The sequence below is a fragment of the Calypte anna genome, chromosome 3 (assembly GCF_003957555.1).
Source record: "Calypte anna isolate BGI_N300 chromosome 3, bCalAnn1_v1.p, whole genome shotgun sequence".
Lineage (NCBI taxonomy): Eukaryota > Metazoa > Chordata > Aves > Apodiformes > Trochilidae > Calypte > Calypte anna.
This window is the reverse complement of record NC_044246.1, coordinates 113,220,786-113,248,387: the sequence shown is the minus strand read 5'-3', so window position 1 is coordinate 113,248,387 and position 27,602 is coordinate 113,220,786. Positions and strand designations below refer to the sequence as shown.

The 27,602-nt window shown below is 42.7% G+C and overlaps 1 protein-coding gene across 1 annotated transcript in view; it reads left to right on the top strand.

Annotated features, from left to right (window-relative positions):
* MSRA (methionine sulfoxide reductase A) overlaps nt 1-27,602 on the top strand; it is a 358,932-nt gene that overhangs the window by 190,022 nt on the left and 141,308 nt on the right. Inside the window, exon 4 of the mRNA XM_030448474.1 lies at nt 27,062-27,166. Within this exon, the coding sequence (XP_030304334.1) occupies nt 27,062-27,166 (105 nt within the window). The remainder of the gene's footprint in view (nt 1-27,061; nt 27,167-27,602) is intronic.

Below are 27,602 nucleotides of genomic sequence, written 5' to 3'. Positions count from 1 at the left end.
ATTCAGTGAAGCGATTCAATTAGAAACTGTTTTTATTTTCTTTCCGAGGAGTGAAAAATGTTAATTGTAGCTGAAATGCCTCCGAGTGATTCTGTTCTAATGTCACATTTCCATAAAGTCTATACAGTTTGCTTCCTGCTAAAATAGTACAGCAGTAGAATAAAAATACAAAAAAAAAAAAAAAAAAAAAAAAAAAAAAAAAAAAAAAAGTGGCATTAATGCTTTCAATGCTAGGCTTGGCATGGACATGACCTTGGTGGGTAAAGCACAGGGAAAAAAAAAAAAAAAAAAGATCCTTTCCTCCCAAAGTGTACCATGTAAGACTAAGGGAAAAGACAACAGATTGCTGCAGACAGTTGGAGAAATCCAAAGAAACGATAAGAGAATTTTAATTAATGTGGGAAGGTAGTGAGAGGACAAGGGGAAATGGTTTAGCACTTGAAAAGGGGAGATTTAGGTTGGAGATTAGGAAGAAATTCTTTAATTTGAGGGTGGTGAGACCCTGGAACAGGTTGTCCAGGGAAGCTCTGTCATCCCTGGCAGTGTCTCAGCCCAGGTTGGATGGGGCTTGGAGCATCCTGGGCTGGGGGAGGTGTACCTGCCCATGGCAGGGGGGTTGGAACTGGATGATCCTTAAGGTCCCTTCCAACCCAAACCATTTTATGGTTCTGTGAATCTGTGATTCTCTGATTCTTCCCAGGAGTCTCTTCTTGGCCATGAAGAAGAGGGTACCACTCCTCTTCCCAGTATGAACCCCTTGGGTGGCATCTGTGATGGGACCTCTGGGAGAGGCAGGAAGCTGAGGGCTTCTGTCACTAAAAGTGTCACCAGCAGAGCCTGCTGAGTGCTGTCTCAGAGGAGGTGGTGGCTTTGGCCACCAAACATTTCATTTTGACAGAGGGAAAGGAACAAACACAACTTGATGAGTGCCACTTTTGTGTTGGGAGGGCTGGGGCTCTGTGCCTGGGGTCAGTTTGGGTGCTTCTCAGAGGCTGGAGGTGACAGAAGCTTTCAGCACAGGTTGTGCCTGCTTTCAGTTCTAGAAAGAGAGGAAAAGGAGATCCCTTCAAGTGCCTACAGGTACCAAATTGTTTAATCTACAAGCAGCATCACTGTTCCATCAGCTGAGGAGACAGCCAAACAGCAAGAATATTCATTGAGGCCAAACCATGGGTTATAGCTGCCAGCACCTCCTTCATTAGTAAGGCTGGAAGAGATTCCAAAACAAGGTAAAAATGTGCCACAAAGTTTTAAATTAGGATTTATTTATTTTTCTGAAATATATTCACCTTAGCTATGAGGTTTCTGCTTCACTGATATGAAATGATATATTCCTTCTTGAAAGGAGAATCTGTTTTAAAGGAGGTTCTCTGGCCTGGGGTTATTAAAGAGCTCATAATTCTGGCCATAATATTTCTTTATTCATCCTGGGAAGGTGAAAATTACTCTGTACTAAACACAAAAGTTTACATTATTCTCAACTGCTGTGATTACACATTTTTTTTCCCTTTCTTTTTTATTTTTTTATCCTTTTTCTTTTTTTCTTTTTTTCTCTTTTACTTTTTTCCTTTTCCTTTTTTTCCGCTCTTTTTCTTTTTCTCTTTTTTACTTTTTATCTTTTTTTCTTTTTTCCTTTTTTTTTTTTTGTGTAATAATTACAGTGTTTCAGATTTCTTGGAAAGATGACAAGGTTTAATCATGTCATTATATGTGCTGGATGCTGTGAAAATTCTTTGTTTCAGCTCAAGAGGGAACCCATTATAACACTCATATCATCTATTAATACAGTAATAAATTGAGCCAAACTGAATCCTAGACATAACTTTGCTAATGTCAGTGGTGTTACATCAGGAAGAAGTTTGTCTCAGTCTGTTAATATGATGGTGATAGATAAAAAAGTGGCTGCTGAGTAGCAAACAGGTCTTGGAAAAAGAAATATATCGTGGTGATAGGCCCTGTGTGTAACGTTTTGCAGCTCCAAAGCATGGCAAGAGGGCTAAATATTGGGGTTTTTTTATTACTTTCTGAGCATAGTAAGAAAAATGGTCAGGATTTTATTTCCTTCTTCTCCTTTCAGTTGTTGGCACTGAAATTTCTTCAGTAGAACCAATCCTAAATAGGGGAGTATTATTTTTCACCACTTCATTTAATTTGGTTGAATAAATTGCATCATTTTATCTCTTGCCTTATCCCTCTCTGTTCAGGGACAGTTTAGCCCTTTCTACAGGTGTTCAAAGGTGGGTATAATGTCTAAAACGTTCTCCACTGACAACACAATCTCCCAGCCCTCCTTTATTGATCCATTCAGAACTCTTTTAAGTGAAGCTAAAATTAAAAGAAAAAAAATATAGAATGATAGAAACCTAGAATTGGATTGGATTGGAAGGGACCTTACAGATCATCTAGATCCCACCAGCCTTGGCCATAGGCCCATAGAACACTTCCAGGGTGGCCACAATTCTTCTGGGCAACCTGGGCCAGTGTCTCACCACCCGGATAGCAAAGAATTCTTCCCAATATTTCATCTTAAATCTCCCCTCTTTCATCTTATAACTCTTCTCCCGTGTCTTATCCCTCCATGCCCTTGTCCAAAGTCCCTCCCCAGCTTTCCTGGAGCCACTTTCAGTTGTTGGCACTGAAATTTCTTCAGTAGAACCAACCCTAAACAGGGGACTATTATTTTCCACCACTTCATTTAATTTGGTTGAATAAATTACATCATTTTATCTCTTGCCTTATCCCTCTCTGTTCAGGGACAGTTTAGCCCTTTCTGCAGGTGTTCAAAGATGGGAATAATGTCTAAAAAGTTCTCACTCACAACACAATCTCCCAGCCCTCTTTATTGATCCATTCAGAACTCTTTTAAGTGAAGCTAAAATTAAAAGAAAAAAAATATAGAATGATAGAAACCTAGAATTGGATTGGATTGGAAGGGACCTTACAGGTCATCTAGATCCCACCAGCCTTGGCCATAGGCCCATAGAACACTTCCAGGGTGGCCACAATTCCTCTGGGCAACCTGGGCCAGTGTCTCACAACCCTGATAGTACAGAACTTCTTCCCAATATTTCATCTTAAATCTCCCCTCTTTCATCTTAAAACTCTTCTCCCTTGTCTTATCCCTCCATGCCTTTGTCCAAAGTCCCTCCCCAGCTTTCCTGGAGCCCCTTCAGGCACTGGAAAATGTTCTAAGATCTCCCTGAAGCCTTCTCCAGTCTGAGCACCCCCAACTCTCAGCGTAGCTCCATGGGAGACGTGCTTCAGCCCTTGGATCATCTCCATGGATTCCTCTGGATTCACTCCAAAAGCTCCAGGTCCTTCTTATGTTGGGTTCATCCCATTTTGGCCTTTATGGAGACCAACAGAGCTGGGGATGGGTCTGGAGCACAAGTCTTGGGAGAAGTGGCTGAGGGTGCTGAAGGGTTTACCCTGGAGAAAAGGAGGCTGAGGGGAGACCTTCTTGGTTTCTACAACTGCTTGAAAAAAGGTTGGAGTGAGAGAGTGGTTGGTCTCTTCTCCCAAGGAACAGGAGATAGAACAAGAGGACTGGCCTCAAGTTGTGCCAGGGGAGGTTTAGATTGGGTATTAGGAAAAATTCCTTTCCTGAAGGGGTTGTCAAGCCCTGGAAGAAGATGCTCAGGAGTGGAATCACCATCCCTGGAAGGATTTAAAAACCCTGGAGATGGAGATGTGGTGCCAAGGGACATAGTTTAGGGGTAGACTTGGCAGTGTGGGGTTTACAGTTGGACTCAGTGTTCTGAAAGGTGTTTTCCAACCTAAATGATTCCATTCCATCCCAAATGATTCTGTAACCTTGCATTTGGGATTCCACAGTGGCCTCGTTCCCTAAGGACCAAGAAGAGTTGTGCTTCCTGAGCACATCTTCTAGCCCTGTAGTTAGGGTGTTCTCTAGGGATGGAGAGGTGTTGAGAGTCAATCCAGGCACCAAACTTTCTGAGCAGGTGTTTGAACCAAGGTGTGCAACATTTTGCTCTCACTTTTTCACATCTAACTAATAAGCAGAGAAAAATACTCCAAGATTCTCACATTCTGAACCCCACCAAAGTCCCTTGGAGTCTGCAGCCTCTTCTGTACAGCAGTGGGGATTTCAGGAACTTTCCATCCTAGAGAGAATTCTTTCTAAAGCCTTCTTGAAGGGTGACTTATTTCAGGCAGCTGGGGGGGCATAGAATAATTTGTTAAAGAGGGGAAAAAAATTGCACCAAAGCTGCATTTGTTTCTAGAGCTCTTGAAACAGGCAGTTTTGATCTTCTGCTGAAAATGTAGAAATAAATAGAGTCACAACAGATCCAGGAGGCACATTCTGCAGACCAAGTGAGTATAAAGCCAAGTGTCTTCCTGCATATTCTTCTATTACCTCCCGTGATTCTTCTCTAATTCCTTTATTTTCCACATCATAATAGCCTTTTCTCCATGCAGACTCATTGTTACCATGAAATAGAAACTGTCTACACATGAGATGTTCATGTAAAGTGTGAGGGCAGAATTCATCAAAATAATTGAGCTGTGAGCCAGGGTATCTCTCAGTTGCTTTTTGCCTCCTTTCTTCTCATCTTCCTGCATTCCCATTGTTAAACCAGAGCTCTGCTGCAGTGTCAGAGAGTATCTTACAAAAGCTGTTGCCATAGTGTTATACCTAGGTGGAATTCTTTTTGTATCCCTGGCATGATAAGTGGTTATTTATTTGTGCTGAGGCCTATTTAATAGCTCTTAATTCGAAGAATGGCCCAGAGTTTGAGGAACAACTTGCCTATTGAAACTACTCCTCCCATTGTATTTGAGAAAGATCAGACAAAACTTCTTCAAGGCAACTTTTGTAAGGGAACTATGAGAAAATAACTCCCTCTTTTGTCAACCTCTTCCCGAAATCCCTCAGCTACCACTGCAGCTCTCATAGAATAGAATCATAGAATTGACTGGGTTGGAAGGGACCTCAGAGATCATCAAGTCCAGCTCCTGATCCACTCCCCCCGTGGTTCCCAGCCCATGGCACTCAGTGCCACATCCAGGCTCTTTGGAAATCTCTCCAGACACGGAGAATCCACTACTTCCCTGGGCAGCCCATTCCAATGCCTGATCACCGTCTCTGTAAAGAATTTCTTCCTAATCTCCAACCTAAACTTCCCCTGGCACAACTTGAGACCCTGCCCTCTTGTCTTGCTGAGAGTTGCCTGGGAAAAGAGCCCAACCCCCCCTGGCTCCAACCTCCTTTCAGGGAGTTGGAGAGAGTGATGAGGTCTCCCCTGAGCCTCCTCTTCTCCAGCCTCAACACCCCCAGCTCCCTCAGCCCTTCCTCACAGCACTTGTGCTGGATCCCCTCACAGCCTCCTTGCTCTTCTCTGGACCTGCTCCAGCACCTCAATCTCCTTCCTGAGGGGCTGAGGGGCCCAGAACTGGACACAGGACTCAAGCTGTGGCCTCCCCAGGGCTGAGCACAGGGGCAGAATCCCTTCCCTGGACCTGCTGGCCACGCTGTTCCTGACACAGCCCAGGATGCCATTGGCCTTCTTGGCCACCTGGGCACACTGCTGGCTCCTCTTCAGCTTCCTGGCAATCCAGACTCCCAGGTCCCTTTCTGCCACTCTGTGCCCAGCCTGGAGCTCCCCATGGGGTTGTTGTGGCCAAAGTGCAGGACCCAGCACTTGGAATGTTGAACCTCATCCCATTGGGATCATCCCAACTCTCCAGTCTGTCCAGGTCCCTCTGCAGAGCCCTCCTGCCTTCCAGCTGATCCACACTTCCCCCCAGCTTAGTGTCATCTGTGAATTTGCTGATGATGGACTCAACCCCCTCATCTAAATCATCAATGAAGATATTGAACAGCACTGGGCCCAACACTGATCCCTGGGGGACACCACAGCCGCCATTTTGATGCAGCCCCGTTCAGCACCACTCTCTGGGCCCGGCCCTCCAGCCAGTTCCTAACCCAGCACAGGGTGCTCCTGTCCAAGCTGTGGGCTGACAGCTTTTTCAGGAGGATGCTGTGGGAGACGGTGTCAAAGGCCTTGCTGACAGAAGCCATGCCAAGCTTCCTCTCCTCTTTTGAAACCCCTCCTAGGAATGAAACTTTTTCCCTGATTTCAGGAGGGGAACATCTTCCCACTTCATTACATTCCCACTGAACCTGGGGAACAGAAGTTTCTCTCCTGTGACACCAGCTTTTTCTTTTGTTGTTCTTGCCTTTCATGTTCCTCAGCAGTGGTTTTAACACTGAATTTTTCGCTGGCAGCACTTTGGAGCAGAAGATGGTGCAGAGAGAAGGAGGAGAACCTCAGCTGGGTGATTTCCTTCTGGTCCTGATCCCAAGGTTAACTTAGATGACCTTCAGGACTTAGATGGCCTTCAGCTCCTCCTGCCTCTTGTCCTCATTTGTAAAAAAAAAAAAAAAAGAGAATACTTTACAAGGAGCTTTGAAATATAAATCTAAATGGGTTTTTCTGGTAGTGAGTGCTGGAGGAAAGCCCAGGTAGCAAGGGAAAATCTAAAGTTTTATTTTATCTTGTCTAGGCATAATTACAACTGATATGTTTAGGTGTTTATGGATCCAAATTGTTTTATCCCATTCAAAAAAGAAATGTATCTGAACATTTTTTTGTTTAAACATACTTTTTAATCTCCTTTGAAAAGTTCTGATTCCTTTCTAGTCATGTAGGATCCCAAAGTAGATATTGTAGTGTTTCATGTAAAATCTGTTTTGGGTGTTTTACAACTGTCCAGATTTTGCAATATGTAATAATTCATTCCATATGCATTGTCTGCCCCCAAAACCACTTCTGGAGATTTCATGAACCCATTACTTTGGGTTGAAATAAACCTTCAGAGAGGGTTTTTTACAGCTCTGTAGGATGCAGCTTCATGAATAGCTTCATTCGGTAATTACAAATGTGCAAATGAACTAAATTAATTGGAGTTTCTGTTTTCATTTGCTGGTTATAAAAGATCTAATTTTTTTGGTCATTTTGTGATATTAAGTATACCCAAAAAGTAAGAGCAAAAGCAAAGTTGGTGGGGTTTATTTTCCAAATTTTTTTTCTTTTTATCCCAGTGTATGGTCTCCAGCATATTGTCTCCTTCAATGAAGACCTTCTATGATGATTAGGTTTTAAAAATATCTTTCTCTTGCAGAACTCTTCTAAAAAATCCCAATTCTCCTATGAAGGTTTTAACCTGCATTTTAAACACATTTTTTTCTCTATCTCCTTAATTGACTGTAGCAGAATTGCAGTGCTACAAGCCAAGGTAAATCTTATTTCTTTGTAAATCTGCTACCTCAACACAACCAAAATAATGATAATGATAATATTAATAATAAAAAAGAAACAACCCTGGGGAAAAAAACAACAACCCTGAAGCCAGAAATTATTGCTTATGCCAGGATAGTGGTTCTGCCATCCCCTTTTAAATAATTCCTCTCTAATTGGTAACCCAATGTAATGGGGAAGTGAACATATTTCACAGCAGCAGCTGTTGGATGTTCAATGACTGGAAAATACAGTGCTGGTGAAGTGTGTGGGGTACTCATCCCATCAGGAAGAGTAAGTTAATCATATACAATTCACTGAACAGTGGAGTTGCATTTGCAGAGCTCTGGGGCTGCCTTTTGAATTGTTGGAGGTCCTTTTCAATATCTTGCAGGATCTTTTGTCTCAGCTGGAGCAGTTTTGGTTGCATCCCTAAAACTGTCAGTCTTCCTTCTTTATTTTTTTTTTTTTTTTTTTTGCAAGGGCCTAACAATTCCTCCTTCACAATGCAGCTTAAATTGGACCAGATGCTGCATCAATAGAACAGTCTGCCCATCTCAGAGGCATTAAGCCCAAAATTATTTAGAAAATTGAAGCCTTTAACATACTTTGGATTAATGTGATTAAGTAGAGCTTGCTTTAATTCATAGCCATCTATTCCTTTATTAATAGCCATTTCATCAACAGGAGCAGCACATATGGCTACAAGATGACTGAAAGTTAAATTGATTGCTGTAAGCCTGTAAGAAAAGCATTTAATGTTTCAATAATAACTGATATAAGACTTCACTGTGGGGTGTTTTAGATAGATTTAGACCAGCTTATAGACACACTATTTATTAACATCTTCTAATTTTTACTATAAGCTTGCTAAATGAAAGTCTTTTATTATTTTTTTTTTTAATCCCTTCTTTAAGTCTGCATTTGATATACAAGATCAGTGCAGTTATAAAGGAGAGTCTCTCATGTGAGTGATAACAGCTGGTCCAGGGCACAGCAGAGTCAAGACTTCTGTCAGGCTTAGGAAAAGATAAAATATAACAGAGATTAATTTGGTTTGAGTGTAGAGATCCATGCATTCTCCAAAAGCAAACATTCCTGATCCTACCATCACCAGAGGTAGGTGGAAGAGTGTATGCTGCTTCAAGGAGGACCCCTAAAACAGGGAATCCGTCACTCATACACTTAAAACTTTATTTTTGGGAGGGTTCAGGTGGTCCTTACTTATTTCCCAACTCAGTAATTATTATATCTGCAGCTGCACACATGCACACCCGGGTAGGGAGAGGAGAGAGAGGTTTGCAGGATGAGTCCATGCCATGGGGATGAGAATTCTGACAATGTGCAGTTGAAGGCACCCAACTACAGAACCTGGGGGGTGTTCCCTGGGACCATTTAATCTGCTAGAAAAGGTGGAGTCCTAAATCCTGCTACAGGGAACGAGCATTCCAAAGTTTCTCTGTGTGTTCCAACTGTGCTGTCCCATGCAGAATAAACCTATACATTTGAAATTGGGCATGAAGAGTATGAGCTGTAGTTTATTACCATAATTATTCTCAAGGTGTAAAGTCATAGAAAAGCTGCTTGGACAGGATGTGCAGAAGTCATGACTCCTAAGTCTCACCTGAAGCAGAACCATCTTCAACACTCAATCCAGGTATCAGTCCAGCTAAACCAGGAAAAGCTCCAAGGATGGGGAGCACACTCCAAGGATGGGGAGCACTCTCCTCCTGATGACAAAACTCCTCATGTCCCATTTGAACACTCCACGTTGCAGCTTATGCCTATTACCACTGTCTGCCACCTCTGAAGACAAAAGACTTTGTTTCCATCATTACTGTAGCTTTCCATCAACTATTTTAGGGTGGAATTAGCTTTCCCTTTAGTGTCCTCTTTGACAGACCCAAAGATCATGTGTGTAGACCTCTTGTCATCTTGGTAACTTTCTGTGGACTCACTCAGTTCTTCAACATCTTTGAACCAGCCAAGACTCTTTTGTGCAGAAAAAACCCCTAAGATGTCAATGTCATCATATGTGTAGCAACAGTTTCACACAGTTCATGGTTAAAGGGACCTTCAAATGACCTTCAGGCTGTGGCACACTTTGCAATTCAACCACAGCTGCACATTAAAGCTCAGATGAGTGGAGTGATGGGTGCAGACAAGGGAAAAGTCAAATTCCAAGTTCTCTGTGGAGGCAAAAGGAGTCACTAAGTATTTTTAGATGATCACAGGGAAAAACTCTTCACTTTCCAGCAGAGAAAGTGGGAGGTGAAGACAAAAGAGCAAAACATGTTTGATCATCCAGTGGGCATGGGGAAATGGCTCCTCCTGTGCCTTCATCTGCAGTGGGGACCATGTAAGCCAAATGCAGAGTCCTGAGTCTGCTTCCTGGAAGGCAAAAAAGGAAGAAAACCAGAAAATGCCTTTTTGTTATACAGAGGGATATGTGAGGGATAATTCCTTCTGAGCAGTGGAAGCTCCAAAGTATAAGAGCTGTAGTTATTGTTTTAATAAGAGTTGAAAACCGTGGTGGGTGCTGGGTGATGGAGAAGTGATAGAGCTTGAGAAGGAGAGGAATGATGGAGACAGTCACAGATCCCTGCATTCCAGTGCTATGGATGATTCCCTTCACCATGATCACTTAGAATCATAGAATCATAGAATTGGCTGGGTTGGAAGGGACCTCAGAGATCATCAAGTCCAACCCTTGATCCACCGTTGCGGTTGCTAGACCATGGCACTCAGTGCCACATCCAGGCTCTTTGGAAATATCTCCAGACACGGAGAATCCACTACTTCCCTGGGCAGCCCATTCCAATGCCTGATCACCCTCTCCAGAAAGAAATTCTTTCTAATATCTAACCTAAATTTCCCCTGGCACAACTTAAGACCCTGCCCTCTTGTCTTGCTGAAAGTTGTCTGACAAAAGAGACCAATGTCCACCCGGTTACAACCTCCTTTCAGGGAGTTGTAGAGAGTGATGAGGTCTCCCCTGAGCCTCCTCTTCTCCAGGCTGAACAGCCCCAGCTCTCTCAGCCCTCTCCTCATAGGGTCTGTGCTCGAGCCCCTTCACCAGCCTGGTTGCCCTCCTTTGGACCTGCTCCAGCACCTCAATATCCTTCCTGAACTGGGGGACCCAGAACTGGACACAGTACTCGAGGTGTGGCCTCACCAGGGCTGAGTACAGGGGCAGAATCACTTCCTTGGACCTGCTGGCGACGCTGTTCCAGATAACTTCTGCACCTGCAGGCCATAGAAACTTGGATTAAAAATATCCTGAGATAAAGAATGTCAAGTATTTATCCCTCCCTGTTAAGAAACTGCATTTTGAATTTATCTGACCTCAGCTTTTAACCACAGGATATTCCCATGCCTCTTAGCAGTACTGGAGCTGCTCTCAAGAGGAGAAAACAAAATGTTTCTTAGGAGTGGTATCTGGGAGAAAGAAATTTGTGGCCCTCATTTTGCCAGACATGATGCTACTGTATTCAAATAGACCTCACAGTAGTAGGGATTTTACAATAAACATAAATGAGAGCACAGTAATTCACATTACTTGACTGTATTAATTTTTTTTTTACAAAAATACATTACCAATTGCTTTTTTTCTCCTTGTCTTCTAAGTACTATTGGGCATCCAAACTGGGCATTACTTTTTGGATGAATTAATATCAAGGAATACTCATTTCACTTGAATTAAAATCCTTTCTTTGCTTTTCTTAAATGCTCTTATTTAAATGGGAGTTTTAGAAAGGGTACAAGTGACCTGTAATTTAAAAGTCTTGATTTGTGACTGAATGAATAGAAATAATGGACAGTCAAATACAATGAATGTTCATTAGGTCCAAGCAGGAGGTAAGTGCTTTCACTGGCCTAATGTGAAGTATTAACATTTCCATTTCAGCAAAAAAAGAGCAAAAAATGTTGTTTGTTACGTGTGAGTAGCAATAAAAACAGTAAACAGTTTAGTGGAGTAAATTTTAATTAGTTTAATCAGTGGCTGGAATAAAGGTTGCTCTTATTGGGCTATTGCAGCATAATTAATCATCAGTAATAATTCATTTTACTTGACTTCTTGAGGTTAAACATTGGCACAGCCATTCATTAAAAGTGGGGTGAGAATTAATAACATCTAAAGGGTTTGCCACACGCAAAAAAATAATGAAATATCTGCAAAGATTTATTAAAGATTGATCTACTTGCTTTATGTTTTAAACCTGAGCTCAAATATGGGTCATGCAGCTGTAGAAATATATTAACTGGTGTTTGATCTCTTCTCAGTGGGTAATGGGGAAACCTGTGACACCAGGGAGTGAATTGTTCCCAGGGTCCTTTGGAATTGCAGGAAGTTTGGGGTTGGGAAGGACCTGGAAAGATCACTGAGGATGGATCCAGTCTTTTGCCAGTGATGCCCAGTGATAGGATACGGGGTAATGGGTGGAAGTTGGAGCACAGGAGGTTCCATGGAAAATATAGAATCATAGAATTGGCTGGGTTGGAAGGGACCTCAGAGATCATCAAGTCCAACCTGGCTGGAGAGCAGCCAGGCAGAAAGGGACCTGGGAGTCTGCATTGACAAGAAACTGAACATGAGCCAGCAGTGTGCCCAGGTGGCCAAGAAGGCCAATGGCATCCTGGCCTGTATCAGAAACAGCGTCACCAGCAGGTCCAGGGAGGTGATTCTGCCCCTGTACTCAGCCCTGGTGAGGCCACACCTCGAGTACTGTGTCCAGTTCCGGGCCCCTCAGTTTAAGAAGGATGTAGAGGTCCTGGAACAGGTCCAAAGGAGGGCAACCAGGCTGGTGAAGGGACTCGAGCACAGGCCCTATGAGGAGAGGCTGAGAGAGCTGGGGCTGTTCAGCCTGAAGAAGAGGAGGCTCAGGGGAGACCTCATTGCTGTCTACAACTACCTGAAAGGAGGCTGTAGCGAGGTGGGAACTGGACTCTTTTCACAGACGACCTTCAACAAGACAAGAGGACACAGTCTTAAGTTGTGCCAGGGGAGGTTTAGGTTAGATATTAGAAAGAATTTCTTCACGGAGAGGGTGATCAGGCTATGGAATGGACTGCCCGGTGAGGTGGTAGATTCTCCGTCCCTGGAGACATTTAAAAAAAGACTGGATGTGGCACTCAGTGCCATGGTCTAGCAACTGCTCCGGTGGGTCAAGGGTTGGACTAGATGATCTTTGAGGTCCCTTCCAACCCGGCTAATTCCATGATTCTATGATTCTATGAACCCTTGATCCACTCCCCCCGTGGTTCCCAGCCCATGGCACTCAGTGCCACATCCAGGCTCTTTGGAAATATCTCCAGACACGGAGAATCCACTACTTCCCTGGGCAGCCCATTCCAATGCCTGATCACCCTCTCCAGAAAGAAATTCTTTCTCATCTCCAACCTAAACCTCCCCTGGCACAACTTGAGACCCTGCCCTCTTGTCTTGCTGAGAGTTGCCTGGGAAAAGAGCCCAACCCCCCCCTGGCTCCAGCACTAAGCCCAGGAATTTTATTGATATATATATATAAACATACACACTTCACTTTTCCATCTCTGGGTTTTCAGTACCAGAGCAGAATCCCAAGCACTGATTTGGGATATTAGAGACATTTTTGTGAGCAAGCCTCCTGTGAAGACTCTTTTTTGGAGGCTTGGGTCTCTGTAGCTCCTGACTCCTGAGCCTGCTCTCAGTTGTCCTAAAACATCACTCCCTTTCCAACCAAATTCTGGGTTTCCATGGGTTTTCTCAGGGACACCTTCACAGTTGAAGCAAAGAAGAAAAGTTCTGGATGAGACAGCAATATCCAGGCTATTCAACACTTCTCCTCCTTGACTTTTTGACTCTTTTATTTTTATGCTTTGGGAGCTACAAGAGGCATAAATATTCAGGCCTCCTAATAATTTCTGATTGTGTCATTTAGTGGCTTTTTAAAGGTTCTTGCACCCATTAAGCAGTTTGTGCTACTAGGATGGGCTCTGGAAAATTGCTCTCCAGTCATTCATTGCTCTCTGCAATCAGCTGCCTCTCTTCCTGGCAGATGCAGTGGTCAGAAGGTTCCTGCTCTTCAAAGATTTGTCCTCTGTTTATCTCCCAGAGCTTTTTTTGGGACTCTATTAACATTTTGGTTCATTCATTCCTCTTTATGGAAAAATTTCAGGGTTTCAAACATCTTCCCTCATTTTGCAGTCATCTTCTCATCCTTCCACTTTGGAAGCTCTTTGTGTTATGAATTTATGTTGTCTTTGGCAAGGGAAGGACATGACACAAGCCCTAAAGCCATTGCCTGACTTCACATCCCCCAAGGCAGTACCTGAGGTAGCATTTTTCTAAAGAAAGCCAAGGGCTTGGACAACCTAGAGAAATTATTTTGCATATATGGAGAATTAATTCTGAAAAGCACGGCGTAGCTTATGCTCTGCAAAATGGGGATGATGGGATCCAAATTTAGAAAGTCCTTTGGAGTCCCTGGGACAAAGGCATGGTGGAACTGTGATTCATCTTTTATCCTCAAAGTTTTCCATGCCTGTGGGTGATGAGATACATTTCCTGAGCACATCTTTCTCTCACTGTGTTTTTCCGTTCCGAAAAAAAATCTGCCAACGTAATTTCACTGATTTAATTTTTCAAAGGGGTTTTTTTGCACTGAAAACAATCTTCTGAGCTGCTCAGTTCCATGGACAGCAGAAATCCATGATGCCAGACTATGGAATGCCACCTGGGAGGGTGATGGAGCTTGTGCTTTAGTTAAAGGTTGAAGTTTGAGTTGGAAGTTGGTACAAATCTTATCCCCTAAGGAAAGGGTGATGAGTTTAAGTTGGATGCCCCAAAATTTTATTATGTCCCCAGTTTTCTTTTTTATATTTGTCCAGAATGACATCTCTACCTAATCCTGATAAATGAGGCAATTTATCTTGTTTAAATAAGCATAAATATGAGTAGAACAGAGTCCTTTCTGGTATTTCAGGTTCTCACAGCTTCGTAGCCTTGCTCCATTCCTTAATAGACATTTTCTGACCTGACCTAAAAAGCACAAGTGTGTCAGATAAGGAATTAATTTGAGTGGAAGTGAATGAGTAGGACTGCAGAATACAAGGACTGAAGTTCTGAATGACATTTTTTTTGCTTCTGAGGAAGCTAAAATCACTCAACCCAAAGTCTCCAATAGAAACCTAAACTGAGCAGTTTGAAATTTATTTCTCCCCCAAAACAGAACCCCAAATTCTAAACCACTGAGTCTGTCCTGTAATGTGAATAATTTTAATCAGGGGAGTAGCTTTGAAGGAGTTGAAGTTGTATTTTTTTATTATAAAGAAATAAAACTTCTCAGGAATTTTAATTTCTCTTAATGATCTTCCTCTTTTGATAGCAAGCTCATCACGTACCATGCTTTTTCCTAGGAAGACTTTGTATAAAAAATATAGAAGTCTTTCTTGCCTAGTTTTGAGGTTTTTTTTTTCTTTCTTACTGTTAGGCTTATTATTTAATAGAGGGTAGAGAAATACACACCTGAAATGCAGCAACTCTGAGTAATTCCAGAGTAGCAGGGGATGACACTGAAGAAAATTCTTGTATTATCTTCCACATAAAATGAGTGGGGAAAATACAGAAACTGTATTGTGGATTTCAGCTCCTCTTATAAACATCATCTAAACACCAGAGATGGTGTATAATTCAAAAGTGTATATTGAGCTGTTGCTGTGCTTTTTGGAATGATTTGGAACAAGCAGCAGATTTCCTGGTGCTATCTTTAAGGATGTAGAAATCAATGTACTTGGAATAAAAAAATACAGGCAGGAGGGCTCTGCAGAGGGACCTGGACAGACTGGAGAGTTGGGATGATCCCAACGGGATGAGGTTCAACATTCCAAGTGCCGGGTCCTGCACTTTGGCCACAACAACCCCATGGGGAGCTCCAGGCTGGGCACAGAGTGGCAGAAAGGGAGCTGGGAGTCTGGATTGCCAGGAAGCTGAAGAGGAGCCAGCAGTGTGCCCAGGTGGCCAAGAAGGGCAATGGCATCCTGGGCTGTGTCAGGAACAGCGTGGCCAGCAGGTCCAGGGAAGGGATTCTGCCCCTGTGCTCAGCCCTGGGGAGGCCACACCTTGAGTACTGTGTCCAGTTCTGGGCCCCTCAGGAAGTTCAGGCAGGAGATTGAGGTGCTGGAGCAGGTCCAGAGAAGAGCAAGGAGGCTGTGAAGGGATCCAGCAGAATTGCTGTGAGGAAGGGCTGAGGGAGCTGGGGGTGTTGAGGCTGGAGAAGAGGAGGCTCAGGGGAGACCTCATCACTCTCTCCAACTCCCTGAAAGGAGGTTGGAGCCAGGGGGGGGTTGGGCTCTTTTCCCAGGCAACTCTCAGCAAGACAAGAGGGCAGGGTCTCAAGTTGTGCCAGGGGAGGTTTAGGTTGGAGATGAGAAAGAATTTCTTTCTGGAGAGGGTGATCAGGCATTGGAATGGGCTGCCCAGGGAAGTAGTGGATTCTCCGTGTCTGGAGATCTTTCCAAAGAGCCTGGATGTGGCACTGAGTGCCATGGGCTGGGAACCACGGGGGGAGTGGATCAAGGGTTGGACTTGATGATTTCTGAGGTCCCTTCCAACCCAGCCAATTCTATGATTCTATGATTTTATTATACTCTTCCAAAATTTAGACTCTAATTTAGGGAAGAAAATGGACTGATTTGTACTGCTTTATGCTACTGAGTATTTCAGGCCCAGACAGGAAGGTGACAAATTCAGTGACATTTTTCAGACCAACCTATTTTCAGTGCAGTAGCTTCACTCTACCATTGTGTGTTCACATAGCCACATTTTTTACCTTCTTTCATATCTTACCACTCTCCACAGTACTTTTCATGGGATACATTATGACTTTTCAATATTTGAAAGCCTATGAAGTAATGTGTTTGGGTTTTTTGTTGTTTGGTTTTTTTTTCCTGCAGCAAAGCCTAAATTTTAGTGAGAGCAATGGTTATTTTAGCATGTTATATTTACAGAAAATGTACTTTTTAAACCAGTTATACCCAAATTCTTGGCTCCAGAGCAATGTAGTCTGCTGTCAAAAATAGAGGATTACTGTTAGCTACCAGGCTAAGGCTCTGTGATTCCTCTTACTCCTTCCATATTTCATCCTTCATTTTATTAACTTGATAATTAATGCATCCAAACCTAAAGCTGCCATTTCTCACTTGCACGACCACTTGTTTTGTTCTATTGTCACCTAATTTAGTGTTCAGCTTCACATCCAAGCCTGGCATTGCCTTTCCTTGCTACCATTTACTGGTTTGCCAGTAAATATAATTTGTTGATGCCTAAATGCTCTGTCCTCCTGATGTGGAAGTTTAGGGTTAAATTGGGGTGTTTTTTTTTTTTTAAATGAGAACTTTGTAAACGTGGCAATATGGTGTTTTTCTGCTCCTGACACTGTAGCTGGAAGATTTTAACTCACCTATATAAGGGTCCTATAGAAATTGTGGTTAGGTTTAAGCCTTCCTCATCAACTGTGATGAAAAGAAGATAATACAAAAGTCCCAACTCTTTGTGTGGAGAGCAGTGTTTGGGATAGAAAGGCTTTGTTAAAGCCAAGTGAACAAAGGAAAAAGAGGGGCAATTCACTCCTATATTCACAGCATTTAAGGCTGGTAAGGGCTCACTGCATTATTTAATTTGACATCTTTTATATGACAGGTCATTACGTTTCATCCAGCTCCTATTTTATTAAGCCCTATAGCTTTTGCCTTTTAAGTTTCCCCAGCATTTGTCTGAAATGTCTGTCCCAGAAGGAAACCTGATGTGATTTGAAAACATCAGGAGATGAGGAATTGACCCCTTCCCTTGGTTTCCAGAGCAGTTTTGTGGGAGCAGTGACTGATCCAGGGGTGTAACAGAGCAGTGCAGGGCTCTGGAGCAGGAAACCATCCCCAGCATTTCAAAGATGTCCCTACTTTTCCAACTCCATTCCCCTGATTTCCCTTCCTACCACCACCCCTTGATGTGCCTTTTCATTGCTGGTTCAAAAACCCCTTTTGCAATTCTCTTCCTGAGAAGATGCTTATATCCTTTAATTAAAAACCCTTAGGTTTGCTTTTTGAAAAGCTAAACATATGCTCTTTGTGGCTGTCACTGAAGCTATTTTTGAGGCTCTGCTTAATGTCAGGATTGATCTCTAGAGCTTTTCCTCCCAACCTCTTTTTTTAACCCAGGCATCCCAATTCAGTCACTCTCCCACTTGATTGCAATATTGCAATGAAATGCTGGTTTTATTTGCTTATCTACCCTTGCACTTTCCTCCAAGACTGTTCCTCACTGGTAGGTGTGGTGTGTGTCACTTGTTCCCTTAAGCAGAAATTTTAGGTACAATTTTTAACATATTTTTGATTGAATGGTCCCAACTCAGCAAATCACTTCATCCAACCATCCAATCAACCTTCTCATCTGAGTTATCCACAGATTCTGTACGTTCAGACTTTTTATTTCTTTAAAATGACTGATGAAAGACTTTAAGAGAGACAGACTTTATACCAGTCCCTGCAGAGGACAGATAAAAATGCTGCCATTCAAAGCTTGTTCCCTTTAGACTATTTTTTTTAGACCCCTCATTTAGACAATTCTTAATCCATTTAAAATGTGCACTATTGATATTGTATGGTGCTAATTTTTTAATCAGACTGTCACGAAGTAATAAGTCAAATGCATTAATAAAGTCTAAGTCTATTACATCCATGCTATTACATCCTTCATTTATTACAACCAGACTTGTAATTTCATGAGAGAATGAAATCGAATTTGGCTGACAAGACCTATATCCCATGCAACCACGTTGAGGGGCATTAATTATACTCCTATCTTCAACACTTTTTCTTCAGCTGAATGCCACAGGAGATGTTCTCTTGCACTGACCAGGAGCAATGTCAGATAATCCCTAAACTGATGTGGTTTCTGCAGCTCAGAGATCTCTGCCAGCATCCCAGCCCAGCTCCAAGCAGAGATTCCCCACCTCACCCATCCCAACCAAACCCCTGTGCCCAGGATGCAGACATTGCTCCTGACATCAGTGTTAAAGAAGCTTTCCATTACATCTGCAAGAAACCACTGGGATGTTTTCTGAACCTGATGATTCTAAACCTGATCATCCTTTTGAATTAAGTTAATTCACAACATACTCCTAGGAGCACACTTCATGCTGTCTCCTTTTTGTTTACATTCCATATAATTGTGGGGTTCTTTGGTTTTGGTTTTATTTTTTTCCTTCTATTGGTTTCTCAGCGTCTTAAAAATATCTTTAAAATGCTTTAAACTTGAAGAGGGGAGATTTAGGCTGGACATTAGGAAGAAATTCTTTAATTTGAAGGTGGTGAGATCCTGGTTGCCCAAGGAAGCTGTGGCTGCCCCATCCCTGGCAGTGTCTCAGCCCAGGTTGGATGGGGCTTGGAGCACCCTGGGCTGGGGGAGGTGTCCCTGACCATGCAGGGTTTTTTTAAGGCTCCTTAAAGGGTGATGTTTAAGGCCCTTTCCAACCCAAATCATTCTGTGAGAACAGAAGAAAAAAGTGTCTGTAGTAGTGGTCTTGTTTTCAGGCCTTCTGTTCAATGTCTGGTCATCAAACCCAGTCTGCTACTAAAGAATACCTAGGATTTTAGCAAACAAAAATAAGAATATTAGCTATACTATATGCATTATATGACTTCAAATGAGAAAAAAGCTTATTTAGTAGTTTTGTTTTGCAGATTCATAGAACAAGGCAACATTCTATCTTTAAACTGACAATCTGCATTATTTTAAATTAATTCAGCTAGTTTTACTGAAAAACAGGACTGTATTTCTGTGACAAAAATTATCCATACAGCATGGTGTTCCCCAGTTTTCAGTGTCACCTTTTATTCTCTTAACTTTGATTTGATGGGCTAAAACCCAATGTGATTTTCCCAGTCACCAGCAGCAGGTTTTGCAGCAGTTCATTGCTCCCTCAGCAATTTCCTTATCTTTTAAATTTTACATTTCCTGTGTCAAGAACCTGCCCTCTGCTAAAATAAATCTATAAAAGTCCAGAAAAATTCTCTCTGTAGATGTAAGCACCACGTTGCAGCTGCTATCTGGGCTTCTCTCTGTAGGCACTGTCAGGGATGTGGTTTCCTGTGGTCCAGGCAGAAGTTTCTGCCTTCCAGGAGGAAGCTTCTAGAATTTATGGAAAATTTTATTTTGATGAACAACTGCAGAATTGGCCAGCCCAGAGTGATCAATTGGCTTCTTGTTGGATGAGACTGAAATAGAATCATAGAATCATAGAATCATAGAATGGGCTGGGTTGGAAGGGACCTCAGAGATCATCAAGTCCAACCCTTGATCCACTCCCCCCGTGGTTCCCAGCCCATGGCACTCAGTGCCACATCCAGGCTCTTTGGAAAGATCTCCAGACACGGAGAATCCACTACTTCCCTGGGCAGCCCATTCCAATGCCTGATCACCCTCTCCATCAAGAAATTCTTCCTAATATCCAACCTAAACCTCCCCTGGCAGAGCTTAAGCCCATGGCCTCTTGTCTTACTGAGAGTTGCCTGGGAAAAGAGCCCAACCCCCCCCTGGCTCCAACCTCCTTTCAGGGAGTTGTAGAGAGTGATGAGGTCTCCCCTGAGCCTCCTCTTCTCCAGCCTCAACACCCCCAGCTCCCTCAGCCCTTCCTCACAGGACTTGTGCTGGATCCCTTCACAGCCTCCTTGCTCTTCTCTGGACCTGCTCCAGCACCTCAATCTCCTGCCTGAACTTCCTGAGGGGCCCAGAACTGGACACAGGACTCAAGCTGTGGCCTCCCCAGGGCTGAGCACAGGGGCAGAATCCCTTCCCTGGACCTGCTGGCCACGCTGTTCCTGACACAGCCCAGGATGCCATTGGCCTTCTTGGCCACCTGGGCACACTGCTGGCTCCTCTTCAGCTTCCTGGCAATCCAGACTCCCAGGTCCCTTTCTGCCACTCTGTGCCCAGCCTGGAGCTCCCCATGGGGTTGTTGTGGCCAAAGTGCAGGACCCGGCACTTGGAATGTTGAACCTCATCCTGTTGGGATCATCCCAACTCTCCAGTCTGTCCAGGTCCCTCTGCAGAGCCCTCCTGCCTTCCAGCTGATCCACACTCCCCCCAGCTTAGTGTCATCTGCATATTTGCTGATGATGGACTCAGTCCCCTCATCTAATATTTTAATATAACTGTATAAAAGAGTGGGGCTGACACTGAGAAGGTGAAGCATTGGATTTTGTGAAGCAGAAGTTCACAGTGGATAAATGAAGCAAATGTTCTCTCCTAGCTCAGTGGTAACAAAGTCATGGAAGTTATTTGAGATATAAGGAAGATAAAAAAAAAAAAGAAAATAAATAGTAACCACCTTCTATACCTGATATATTTTACAGGCTTTTCCAGACAGTGGGAAAATGAACCTGAAAAAGTGAAAAGTGGTCAGGAAATCAGCAGTTGAAGGTGAATCCATAAGGATGGGCTCCTCACCAGCTCTCCAAGCAGAACTGCAAGAGTGGGAGCCAAGTTCAGATAAAATCAGTTGATTTTTCAGATATAGTAGATCCTTCACATCTGCTTTTGCAGTCCTTCTCTATGCATCTGCTTGTGGCCCTGACCAAAGGGAGGTTGAAGGTCTGAATTGGTAGATTTGTATGATATCAAAACTTAAAGAAAAAACCCAAATAACAAAAAATCAAAAACAAAATGAAAAAAAAACCACAAAACACCAAACCCAAAAAATGGGGCCAAGAGTGCCATTAATTAAAAAGATGGAATCAGTTGAAATATTCAGAAAAAAAAAAAATAAAATAGGGATGACTTCCTAGTAGTCTTTGCACAGAAAGATAATAAGCTCAGGTAATAAATAAAATGCCTGTTGTGTTAGTTTTTCTTCTTTCCTTTTTTTAAAAGTAAGAGGTATTAACCTCTGGGTGAAGTTACTTTGACTTCTGGTGGATTTTCTGGTGGATTTTCTGCCCATTGGGTTGAGCCAAACTCTGTTGTTAGGTCTCAGCCTGGAGCTCAGGGGTCCTTTCCAGCCTCAGTGGTTCTGTGATATTTTTTTTTTAGTCAAGAAATGTTACTTTTATAAGCTCAAAATATGGGCCAGGGAAATTTTCTCATGTGTGTTAGGCAGGAATTCAACTAAAATGATCATAATGGATCCTTAAAAATCTATCAATCTGTGATTACTGCCATTCTTCTCATCCTTTTTAGTCTGAAGGTAAAAAAAAGCCAAAAGTTAAGTAGATCCCCACAGTGTGAGTTCTGGGAGTGTTAGTGTTGAACTTTTTGTTTATTTAACACCTTGCTATTCTGGGAAGAGTAAAAATAAATAAAATAAAAACTCCCAGGCCAGGAGAAGCAGATGCTCCAAAAAACCTATCAGTTTTTTTTGCATATTCACCAGGGCACAAATGGCACAAATTTAGCTCCAAAATCAAAGAGCTCTGAAAGGTGCATCAGCTGAAGATCTGCCACCTCCTTCTTTAAATTAGACTTAGGCATTTCTTGGGTTTAAAACCTTCATTTCAGTGGGTCAAGAGAAGCAAGTCCCTTTTTTTTTTTTTTTTAATGAAGAAATGGGGCACAAAAGAAGAGTTTTGGTGTTGCTTGGATTTTATAATTCCACCCCCAGGCTGGAGTTGGTAGAGAGGAGACCCCCAGGTCCTGGGGTGGGGATTTACAGGTGAGATGCTCTCAAACCAGCCCTTTGAAGTTGTTCTACTTTGCTGGAAATAATTAAATGCTTACTGGATCCAGCAAGTTAAAAAGAATGAGTTCTCTTCTCTAATCCCTGGGCTTGGGCACTCACCTGGGAGATGATTAAGAAGGTGAAAATCTAAGCACTGTTAGGAAGAAGGGAAAAAAAAAATATTGAAAAATTGAAAAGGAGCATCGAGGTGTCACTCAGATGTCTTTTTTTATGGCTCTTTACAGGAACATTTTTATTTTTTAATTTTTTTTTGCCAGAGTTTGAATCCCCACTGAACGAGCTCGCTGTAGCTAATCCTGGGAGAGTGGCTGTGTTTTCCGAGTGGGAAATGGATATAGGATAAACAGCCAATCTGCTGTTGGCACACAGCCCTCTCTGCCACCCTGTAATAAAGTCTTATCATCTGCAGTGAGGTTCTCCAGTGGCTAAGCTCCTTCTAAAGCTGAAGGAGAACTGAGCACCAGAACTGGAAATCCGATAATAGCACCTATAAATCCAGGCTTTCTATTTGCACAGTGAACAGCAAAGGAAATTATATTTAGTGATTCAATAAATTATTTAAAAAACACAGCTCTTCAGGCTTTTTTTTGGGGGGAAAAGGCTTCTAGAAGTGCTCCTTTTGGACTTTTGGGACTGAAAGGATGGTTTTTCCTGTGGAATAGTAAAGATCAGGTAATTAAAAGCAAGAGGTGAACTGAGGACACTGACTCTCTGACTTAATGCAAATGGGCCTTTCCTGAGAACTTCTGAAAGAGGTGAAGAGCTGAATATTACTGAAAGAATTGTGTCTATCACCTTTCATTTTAAATCCTTTCAGCTGCTCAGTGTTAGCCTGTTTAATACCTTGCTAAAAGCCATGCAGCTTCTGGGAGAACAAGTGGGTTTATTGTTTCTCTTTGATTACTGCCTCTCCATTTTAAGAAATGTTGCCAAAAAAGAGATGTGATTAGAAATATTTCAGTGATTTTATATATAAATATATATATGTATATACATACAATACAGAGGAGTGGTTAGCTGGTTTGATGCCTGCTCTGCTCTTTTGGCACCATAGGGCACCAGAAGTTTGAAACCAAAACTGAAAGAGAATAATTCTGGTTTTATAGTCAAACTTTAGCCTAATGCAAAAAGGGAAACAAGGAGATAAATAGGGAGAACCCATTTTAAATAAATCCCCTTTTACCACATGGTCTCAAGTTGTGCCAGGAGAGGTTTAGGTTGGATATTAGAAAGAATTTCTTTCTGGAGAGGGTGATCAGGCATTGGAATGGGCTGCCCAGGGAAGTAGTGGATTCTCCGTGTCTGGAGATCTTTCCAAAGAGCCTGGATGTGGCACTGAGTGCCATGGGCTGGGAACCACAGGGGGAGTGGATCAAGGGTTGGACTCGATGATCTCTGAGGTCCCTTCCAACCCAGCCCATTCTATGATTCTATGAATCACGTTTTGCACTGGTGAGCTGGGAGGTTCCATGAGCAACTTGGGGTAACCCTGTTGTGAGGAGAGGCTGAGATTGCTCTTTTCCTCTTCCCTGAGACTGTTTTTTCTCTGTGTTTCTTGTAGGAAATCCTGGGGCTCATCTGTGCCCCATGGAGCATTTTACCTGTCTCTTTGCTCATCTGTACCCAGTTGAGTGGTTTAATTTCAACTAAAAGGATGGGGATGTAGGAATGCTCCCCAGAAATGACTTAGCTGGCTCCTAGTAGAAATAGCCAGGCTGTATCCTGAAATAATGTACTCTGGGTTATGGAAAGGCTTTGAGGAAAATGGGAGGTGAATCTGGTAGGACCAGCAGCATCACCTCCTTGCTTTGCTCCAAGGATGAATTTTAAATATGCTCTGGGTTCTGTGAGGGGGTAGCCACACATCTGAGGTTTTGGGTTTTTTTTTTCCTCGAGGTCAGGCTACAGTTCTGAGAGTAGCACCATTATTTCCTTATTCAGAGGGAAAGAAGAAAGCCAATTCTTTGAACTTCTGCCTTAGTCAGAGCAGACAGTGTTGACAAGATGTAATTGCTGCTTCAACTGAGAGGGAAGGTAATGCCTGTCTTGTTTTGAAGTTCTTGAAGAAAACTCTCTTGTGATCTAAAGGTAGTCATCTTAGACAAGCAATTTGCTCCTGAGTGTTAAGAACCTTTCATTAGGTTCATATTGGTTTACAAGAAAAAAAGAGAAGGAGAATTAAGGCCAGAAGCCACTCCTTAATCTCTTTTTAGTTATATGATGTAGACTTGTGAAAGCCCTGGCAGACCACTGGCTGCTTGCTCTCTGTCTTTATCTTGAGCAAACCCAGAATTCTCAACTTGGGCTCATTATTTTCACTGATAATCCATATTAAACCATGAAATCTGGAATAAATCCCATCCCTGATCCACGCTGGCCACCAGGTCATGCCCTACTATTAGAAAGACCATTTCACTTCATGATTAAGCCAATTATCTGTGACTTGTGTTTTCCTTCTCCTGAATCTGTGATCCCTTTCTGCTAACCCATCATCAGAATTCCCCTTTGGCTAATGAGTTGCTTCCATGGATTCAGTAGTGGATGGGAAAGAGGAATTGAGCCATCATTTGCTTGGACAACATCCTGGTGGACTGGGTGGCATGGGTCTGGCTACAGGTTACATCAAACTTGTTCTTTTTTTTCCTTTTAATCCCAGTGAGCAGATCTTTGTTGTATTATGAAGCACATTAGAGAGGAACCGATTTGATTTTATCAGAATTTTTATTGCAGATATCCCAGATGTGTCCCCTTTCACTCCTCTGCATTCTGGACTAAATTTAATCCCAGGCTTTGAAATCCCTTTTAATAGCAAGCCCACCCCTCTGTGCCCCATTTAGGTTGCCTTCATTTCAGGTGCCCCATTAACAGATAGAAAGCTGTCATACTTTTCCCTGTTATGTCTCTTTAATACACCCCAGCATCCTTTTTATTTCTTTCTACTATTTTTTTTTTTAAATTAAAATTTCTCCTGGTACTGAATTGGTGCTTCTACTGAAGGCTCCTCTGTTACTCACAGGCTCTGATTTTCTTGTTTGGTGACAGCAAATTCAGTACCCACCACTGAGCCAGATTCAGCTGGTTCTTGCAGTGTATAAAATATAACAATTCTATTGAAAGCAGTTGAGTAAATCTGAAGTTTATGCTGGTATAAATGAAATAAATCTGGCCTAGTGTGATTAAGGAGCTTCCTATATGCCTACCAAGGGAGCAGATCTGGCTGCCCAGTTGACTTTTGTTTAGCATTCCTTATGATTTAACTGAAAAACAAGATAACTTTTTTCCACATTAGTGGAAACCAATAGGCCTGAATTTATAAAATGTGTGATTTGGTGTAATGTCTATAATATTAATAAAATATAAAATATTTGCTGAGCACTCAGTGCAATGGACTTTGCACCCTGAGGTGTCTGAGCACTCATCAATCTAACTCTTAGCTCCAATTCAAGTGAGTGATGTGGCCAGATCCTTCACATTTTCTGAAGCTGAACCTTTCATTGATAATGTGAGTGATTGGACACATAAGGAATGAAAAAATCATGCCTGCAATGTCACTGGAAATTGAGAACAATGTGTTTCATGTGCTTCAACAATGTGTTGCAAGTTTGCTGTGACACCAAGCTGGGGAGAAGTGTTGATCAGCTGGAAGGCAGGAGGATCCTGCAGAGGGACCTGGACAGACTGGAGAGTTGGGATGATTCCAACGGGATGAGCTTCAACACGGCCAAGTGCCGGGTCCTGCACTTTGGCCACAACAACCCCATGGGGAGCTCCAGGCTGGGCACAGAGTGGCAGAAAGGGACCTGGGAGTCTGGATTGCCAGGAAGCTGAAGAGGAGCCAGCAGTGTGCCCAGGTGGCCAAGAAGGCCAATGGCATCCTGGGCTGTGTCAGGAACAGCGTGGCCAGCAGGTCCAAGGAGGTGATTCTGCCTCTGTGCTCAGCCCTGGGGAGGCCACACCTTGAGTACTGTGTCCAGTTCTGGGCCCCTCAGTTCAAGAAGGAGATTGAGGTCCTCGAACAGGTCCAAAGGAGGGCAACCAGGCTGGTGAAGGGACTCGAACACAGATCCTATGAGGAGAGGCTGAGGGAGCTGGGGCTGTTCAGCCTGAAGAAGAGGAGGCTCAAGGGAGACCTCATTGCTCTCTACAACTACCTGAAAGGAGGATGGAGCCAGGCAGGGGTTGGGCTCTTTTCCCAGGCAACTCTCAGTAAGACAAGAGGGCAGGGTCTTAAATTGTGCCGGGGGAAGTTCAGGTTGTAGATTAGAAAGAATTTTTTCACGGAAAGGGTGATCAGACATTGGAACGGGCTGCCTGGGGAGGTGGTGGACTCTTCGTCCCTGGAGACATTTAAAAAGCGACTCGATGTGGCACTCAGTGCCATAGTCTAGTGACTGTGGTGGTAGCTGATCAAGGGTTGGACTCGATGATCTCTGAGGTCCCTCCCAACCCAGCCTATTCTATGATTCTCTGATTCTCTGGCACCTGCTAATCTTCCTTGAACCTCAGCTGCTGTTGGAAAATTCAGTCAGGTTCTCTTTGACCCCTTAGAAGCCCATTGGCATCAGTGGTTTGGAGGATGTGAAATAGTTTGAAATTCTTTTTGTGATCCTGTGTGCTTGAGATTTTGTTTTTATAATCAGTTATTTTACCCATATCTTGCCTCGTGGAATTGAAGCCCTGTTTAATACTGTCAAGACAGCTGAGACATCCACGTTTCCCAATTTTAATGTTGTATTTGGAATATTTAAAATGCTTTAGTGGGTGTTGGTTACAAACATTTAACAGCTATTTATTTTTTTTTTCTTCAGAAAGCTGTCAGACTACTGCAACAATACCCCTGTCTTACCTTGTTGTCTCTCTGGTTATTTTATTTCATGATGGCTTTGCCCAAGCTAACAGGACATCTTAAAGCTGGGATGTGTATAAAATATTGTATAAAAAAGCTTAAATATAAATGGCAATAAATCCAAACACTTTTAAGAAAAGAAAAAAAAAGGAAAACACAAAATTGGTGCCTTAGATCTCAGTGTAAAATCCTAGGTATCCTAATTCTCACTAATAACATCTGATTTTATTTTGTCTTTGAAGGGAGGACTGGCCACACAGAGGCTGTTCGAGTGGTGTATCAGCCAGAAAACATCAGCTTTGAGAAACTGCTCAAGGTCTTCTGGGAGAATCATGACCCGACACAAGGTAGAGTGATGAGTGAGCCAGTATTTAATTATCTTACTAATTACAGCTGGGATAATTAGTGTTTGAGCTGCATGGAAGAGATGAACCTTGAAATCACACTGGAGCTCAAGAATATGATTGCAGACATTTATTGACAGAGAAAGAGAGGAAGAAAGAATGAGAGAGCAGAGCTCACAATTACCCTGCTTTCCAGCTGCCTCTGCTGGGAAAATTCCCACAGAGGGGCACAGGAGACAATAGAAACATTTTTATTTCCAACTTTGATTATGACAATTTCTTCTGTACTGCTATCTTTTGTCTCGGAAATTAAAGCATATTTCCTCACAGCTTCAGAGGTGGTCATATCTCTGCTAGGGATGTTTGCCCTTCCTAAAGAAATATATTTATTTTTTCTGATTTTTCAATGGCAGTGATTGGTTCTTATGCTTAGAAAAAG